This window comes from Lytechinus variegatus, chromosome 6, assembly GCF_018143015.1.
Source record: "Lytechinus variegatus isolate NC3 chromosome 6, Lvar_3.0, whole genome shotgun sequence".
NCBI lineage: Eukaryota > Metazoa > Echinodermata > Echinoidea > Temnopleuroida > Toxopneustidae > Lytechinus > Lytechinus variegatus.
Window position 1 is genome coordinate 45,433,461 of NC_054745.1, and position 7,571 is coordinate 45,441,031.

Sequence of the window (7,571 nt, forward strand, 5' to 3'; positions counted from 1 at the left end):
ATTTTGCTAAAATAATACTTTCAATGTCTTCTTTCTACACAAATTAGCAATATCTTCATTTTGTCAAAATAATCGTTTACACTTATTTCTGGTGCTTAGATTAGGAAACAAAATGCGAACTCACGGTTATATAGGCAAAATAGGCCTTGACGGAAATGGAGAAAACCCGCTCACCGACCTGGTGGTGTTGCCTTAAGAAAAGATACTGGTAGCCGAATTCATGAATCAAGGCTCTGATAAGTCACCAATTCCACAACACACATAGCGGCATGATATAGGGTCACTCTCACACCTAACCGTCCCTACCCAGATCAAAAATCAACTGCACCGTATGAGCTTGATACGTAAACCTTCAGACCTACGATAACCAAACCACACCCTTACTTATTTGCATATTCAAATTAGGCCTAGGAAATATTTTTAAACGCCCTCTACAGTGAGGAAATAAAAAAAATCAAATAATTTTCTTACTTATTCTGACATCAAGAACTTTATTAATGAAAGTGTAAACTTGTTATCGATACGTACTGTATAAGTTAGAGAATAAATTAAAACGGAGCTGCATAAATTTTGTTCGTGAGAACAATGTTCGGGGAAGGGGGGGGTGCATGAAACATTCTACATCAAGCCTTACGCACAGTCACATATCTCACTGCTTATGCTTACTCGAAGCGTAAAGAATATGATTGTATATACATGTATATAAACCAAGAAAGTTTCAACGAGCACAACAACCCCCCCCCCAAAAAAAAAGAAGCCTCGATCAACATTATAGGTTAAAAAGTAACGGAGATATTGAATATTAAAATTTGACAATATTTTGTGAAAACGGGTAGGCCTATATATATATGCAGATGATGGTATATGCGTGAGTACTCTGTCTCCCAGTAACAAATTAAGAAAAGATTACATATTGAATCAAAAGTCAATCCTATTTTCTAATTTTTTGTGAAAAAAAACCTTGAGTAAATCACCTTAGAATCATTTTGTAAGTTAATTAGGGGTCGGGAGATTTATATTTACAAAGCCATGAATTCAAGGGTTCCATAGAAATAACAAAAAAAATCCTAACCTTATAATTCCATATTTTCATTGTCATATTTGTGTGCCATTATTATTTCTATTTTATTCAATTTATATCATTTTCAGCCTGGCGTACACTTTCTGGTGCATCAGCAACCACGCCATCTTCTGAAAATAATCGGTGAATAAGGCATCTTGGAGAGGTTGCCACAACAGGTAATATGTCAAATTGTGAGAAACAATTTTTTTTTCATTTTATCACAACAATCAGAAACATTTGTTCTTGTGATTTATGTCATCGTTATTTAAAGCTTTCAAGATTAAAAAGAAAAAAAAAGGATTTTTGTAAGATTAAGAAAGATAATTGTTTATAATAGGGCATTTGCCAACGTAAGGAGAGAAGTCGTTTTCATGACTTATTTTTTTCTCTCTCTCTCTCCCTCTCTTTTTCTCTCTCCCCCTCTAACCTATTCATCCTACTCCCCCTTTCTCTCTCTCTCTCTCTCTCTCCTATCTTTATTCTCATTCTTATTGATTCTTTTTTTATTATTTCTTTAACCGCTACTCTGTCCCCCTCCCGCTAACTCTACACCCCCCCCCCTTCATTCAAATCACCCCTATTTTGCATTTGCATTAATCTCTCTCCCCCTCCACTCTAATTCTCCCTCTTTATAAATCTTTACCACGCCATCTACTCCCCCCCCCCCTCTCCCCCTCTCTCTCTCTTTCTCTATCTATATGTCTTCCCTTTTTAAGATATGTTTTTGTCTTCCATTTTCATCAGATCAATACTCTGATCACCATGGCAACTAACTTCACCCCAGACCAACAATGCGAAGGAAAGGAGTGTCAATCAATGACAGATGTGACGTACTACGTGGAGGAGAAGAAGAGACTCTGTGATGGCTGCGCGTCTAAAGAAGGGTGCATCGCAAGAGTTAAAAGAGGTGTACCAAATATTTATTGTGAAGAACACGATGAAAAGGTAAAATTATATTGTAAAAGTCATGGTAAAGCGTTATGTGCTTTTTGTGCATTAGATCATTTAGACCCTTGTGTGCGACAAAATATGGATGTCGCAATCGTAGACCTTCAAGCAAAACTTACAAGCATAAAAGAAAAGGGAAGGGACAAATTAAAAGAAGGTCGTCTTTATGAAGATGAAATTGACCAATGCACGAAAGACACAGACACCCATCTACAAGCTTTGAGAGACAAAGTTAATTCCATAATCAAGGAGGCGATCAACACAGATAAAGTCAAGGAGAAGATGGAGGCTGACAAAATCAACCAAGCTTTTGATGATCAGAATCAAGTACTTCAAGAAGAGATTATGAAGATTAATGAGAAGATTCGAAAGAACAATGAAGAGAGAGAGAAAGAACTTAAATTAATCCATACAAATGCACAGATTAGACAAAGACACGTGGACAATAAGAAGATTGGTCTTCATAGAGACATTGATAACATTGTTAAAGAGAAGGATAGGAAGATCAGAGAGTTGATGAAATCATTGCAGGATGGCACAGAAACAATAGAGAATGCAATACAGACCATAAATACAGTACTAGAAAACGATAAAAACATTGTTAAAGATGGTCATAGTGTGAACATGTCAGTGAGTGATAAACTAAAGAAACCACTAAACAAGAATGATGTGAAACAAATCACTGATAGAATATCAGGTGTGAGGTTTGTGAAGGGTGTTGGGGGAGAGAAGTATGATGGTAGGATTGGTGGGTATGATGGTGAGTGGATGCTTAGTGATACAATCAGTGTTGAAGATAACATCACATGCCCATGTATTGTGGGATGCATAGATGAATGTAATGTGATCATCACTGACATGGCGTCAGGTAGCCAGCATACATACATGTTAGATATAAACACTAAACACATCCAGAGAGTGATAACAGGTACTGATACATCATGGGTTCGCTCCTGTGCATTACTGAATGATGGTAAGATAGTATGTGGTAGATGGTGTAGAGGTTGTACAGGGGACAGTTTGACTGGATGCATCAGTGTGTATGACAGACAATGGATGCGGATCAATGACGTCACAATACCAAGAAACACAACGCACAATATCTCACCGGTGTGTGTAGCTGTTGACCGTGATGGGATGATCATCGCTGCTGAGTGGGGTCAGTCTAAGATATACGTCATCAACCCAGCTGATAGTAAGATCGTGAATACCATCACATGTAAACAGGATGTACTGATGCGAGGTGTGCTATCATCAGGTCACATCATCGCTCAACCTTACCCTGTTGATGAGAGAGTACTAATCATAGACAGACAGGGTGGTCAAAGGAAATTCCCCCACAGTGATGTCATCTTGAATGTCAGTGTTGATCCTGTAACAGACGACCTCTACGTCGTGTCATCAGATGATGAGTACAAGACGTGTGTGATTGATCAGGTGATGAGTGGGAGTGAAGTGAAGAAGAGAAGAGTGACGTCATTCCCTCTATCAAATAGAATGACTCAGACTGATCAATGGACTGTGGAGCTTTTCTTATCTCGTGTAATGATCTCATCATCAGGCAAGATAATTGCTTGTGATGGAGATAATATTCTCGTATTCGAAAAGAGACTCACGTTCTAAACGATATTTTGGGGGATCAATGAGTTATTGATTTTATTAAAATATACAATGACCAGAATGAAACAATCTTTGGATAAATGAAATACCTGTAGCAATCATGTCAAATAAATTGATAAGACCTAATAACTCTCACCCATCTTGAACATCACGGTGAAAAAAATATATTAAAAAAATACTCCTGCATCCAAGAACATATATCATTTACATGGAAATAGGTCTAAATATCATTTGATGAAGCTATTATTGCGAGAACATATTTCATAATATTATATTTTCACATATTTCAGAATATTATAATTTCACATATTTCCGTATTTAAAAAGGAGATATCCATACACACCATGATATGGAGGGACAGATAATGATCAGATCATTCAACTGACCACGGTGACCTAAAACATTTAGTTCAGGATGGGCACTCGGATTTACTATTTAAGTAGTAAACATAGTAAGATAAATGGAAATTGGCGAGCCAAGTTCCAATGCTTGGACAAATTGCAGTTGTCCGACGGTATGGATATTATGTAACGTAAACATTATGTGATACTAAAATAATAGAGGTTGAAAACATATTGAATATTGATATTATGATGCATGGTAGACTTAGAGGGGAGAGAGGGAGAGCAAGAGAGAGACGGAGAGTAAGAAAGTAAAGGGAGTGAGGAAGGTGAAACAGAAAGAGAGATAGAGAGAAGGTAAGATATATGGATATGACGGGCCAGGGATGATGGGTAGATTATGTTTCAGCTTTAGACATCATTCCCCTTATAACACTGGGGTCAATCAGATCCGAGCAACGGGAGAGGGGTGATAGCAATATACTGATCTGAAATTTCAAATTGGGGACACCCACCACATTAAATGCTATGTATTCGGGGGTATATGTCTATGTACATAATGCTACCATCTTGGAGTTAAGGCCTCTAACGATTTGTTTTATCAATGGCTGTAAAGTAAATCCGATCCGAGCAATTGGGGGATGATAGCAATATACTTTTAACATTTATAAATATCCATGCAATGTAAGTGTTGTGTGAGTGAGAATGCATGTTTTCAAGCTTTGCTAATAATGGCAATTAATTAGGTATACTAAACATGCATACCAACTCCATGTGGTTCTTCTGTTCTCATCACTGTATAAACATGAAATAATAGAAGAGATGAGTGTCATCAATGAGAAATAAGATGATTAAAGTGATCAGGTTTTGAGAATAAAACATAGCAAACATGTCTTCACTCGTTGAAATGTTCTATAACTATTTACTTTCATTATGCTTGTCTTTATATCCCATCAAGATACAATCTTTCCTTCAGAAGACAGCGCTTATGACCCTCGCCTTGTAATCAGAGGGTCATGTGTTCAAATCCAACCATGGCCTAGCGCCCTTTGGCAAGGCGTCAATCCACACTTTGCCACTCTCACCCAGGTGCTAATTGGGTACCGGTAGGAAACAACCATCACTGTGGTTGGTTTAACAAGTGTGCGACTAACAGGCTGCTTGAAATGCTATGAATCCAGTGACCGGGTAATAATAATTGTGAAGCGCTTTGAACAGTCGTAGATTGATAACGCGCTATATAAATGCCAATTATTTTTATTATTGTTATCTGAAAATTCAAAAAAATTGGGGACACACACCCTTTCAATAGCTATGTATACGGGGTATAATGTACATAATTCTACCATCTTTGAGTGAAAGGCCTTTTGCGATTTTTTTCGATGGATGTAAAGTAAGGATGTACAGTTAATATCAATATGCGAGCGAGTATTTGGAAGACAAAGTTATGTCCAAAAACATATTTCAAGAGGTTTGTAATCACATCACTGGCAGTGTATACATATGTATATACTGTAAATGTATATATTACTAAAGACCTATCAGGAATTTGTTCGATGGCTATGTTGAAATGAATTTGTTAGGTTATAAATAAATGAATTAGAGCACATATCAATATGCGACCAAGCGAAGCGAGGGATAGATATAATTTTGGATAGTCGTAAGACGGAATGATGACCAAATCATTTTTCAAGGGGTATGTAATAGAGTGGGTGTATTATGCTATCCTTGAAAAGTTGCTTCAGTCGTTTAAAATGATGTGAATATAATTACAGAGGATGATGAAGGTAAATTAGCAATAAATTACAGAACTACAGAAGAAAAGGAAAAGAAATAAAGAGAGTAAATACTATCAAACAGTCCATATTCAATGAAAACTCATGAAGGTGAGATGAGAATGAAAAGGGAATCATCATTATAGGGATAAAGAGCGCTTATGAAATGATTATAAGTCATCACAGGCCACAAAATTAACTTCCAAACAGGTGATAAAATGCGATAACAATATTGCAGAAAGAAAAGATTTTGAATAAGCTAAGATTATATTGAGAGGTGATGCAATATTCAAAATTTGCAACAGAATTCATATTTGAAATGTTCAACAATTTTAGTGGAATTAATTAAAGTCTCCTATAAACGGATGAAATCGCAAAGTGTTAGGGAAATAGTGATGTGCAAACTTGCCTCTGTGTTTAATTAACGGCATTGATTTGGTCAATGCCATCAGTAACTCATCGTTCTCTTAACTCTCGAAGTATAGAGTATACCTATATTTTCCCCGCTTCCACAAAGATGCAAGGATAGTATGACACCCCCCCCCCCAACACACACACACACACACACACACACACACACACACACACACACACACACCCTTACCCATCCAGTGTATTATAAATGATATTTTGATTGGTTTATGATCAAAGTAATAATCATATTTAAAAGCCCATGGCATCATACACAGTGAATACAACGGGACGTATTACTCTCATTATGCAGAGGATATTTACTATATGCTAAACGTAGGGATTTGTCATGGCCAAAGTCTTGTCAGATTAGATTGAGCGCGGGAGTGGAGCGACTGCGCGAAAAAAAAAACTTTTTTTTTTCAGAATTCAAAATTAGGCAAATTTACATGTAAGCACTTTGGCCGCATTTAAAGGTGAGCCACGAATTTACAGTAGTATTAATCATTTGATTATTTTATTTCTATCTTGAAAAGCGGAGATGATTGTGCATGCCATCCCCCTCTCCACAAAGGAGGATGTATCCCCTCATACCCCTTCATTTACGCCCGTGCCTCATGATATTTAGTTATGTTGATGTGCAGTAAGTCAATGAAGTTTGCAAAACATGGTATTGAGAGGGTAAAAAGAACGTGTTTTATTATTACTAGCAGCAATTACCCGTGGCAGCACAGGGGGTAGGAGTCATTTTTCTTTATCAAAGTGTGTGGGGGGGGGGAGGGGGTGACATTCTTGTATGTACAGCTAGACTGCCTATTTACACTGAAAGCCGAGCAGTTTATTGATGAAATATATTTAGACAACTGATTTATAGCAGACTTCTCTTTCAATATAGATAGGAGGTTCAATTAAGTTAAGCATCTTGGGTTGAACTGGAGGAAGAACTTCAATAATCATTACAGAGTGAAATCCAAATCTAACTATAAAATGGAAAAATGTATTAGAACACGGTGTATTCAGTAAGCAGTCAAGAGGCAATTATTGATGGTGATATAGAAATGTTATGATTACATGTATTGGGTCGGAAATAAATATGTAAGTACATTGCACATGTACCTTACAATGCACATTAGACTGCAGTTGTTTGTAATTTTTAAATTAAAGGTTGCTCAATCATATATAAGTATGGCAGGATGTCGAAAAGAAGTGAGAGTGACAGAAAGGGGGGGGGGGGTGATAAAATGAGTGAGACAGAAACAGTGGTGGGAAAAATGAGTCAGACAAACAGTGAGGAAAATGCAAAATGAGAGACAGAGAATGGGAATAATGAGAGACAGAGGGGAAAATGAAAGAGACCCACACGGGGAGAATGAATGAGAGAGAGAAAAAAATTTAGATGTTAATTGTGATAAA

At 36.9% G+C, this 7,571-nt stretch overlaps 1 protein-coding gene across 1 annotated transcript; it reads left to right on the forward strand.

Moving 5' to 3' along the window:
• Positions 1–1,813: 1,813 nt before the first annotated feature.
• On the forward strand, positions 1,814–4,258 carry LOC121416689. Its single transcript, XM_041610159.1, has one exon. The coding sequence runs from the start codon at positions 1,826–1,828 to the stop codon at positions 3,632–3,634; it is 1,809 nt and encodes a 602-aa protein (XP_041466093.1). The 5' UTR covers positions 1,814–1,825; the 3' UTR covers positions 3,635–4,258.
• Positions 4,259–7,571: the final 3,313 nt, after the last annotated feature.

What these genes read in the sequence shown, in the direction of transcription:
- LOC121416689 (XM_041610159.1), top strand. Translation starts at nt 1,826, where the DNA reads ATGGCAACTAACTTCACCCCAGACCAACAATGCGAAGGAAAGGAGTGT.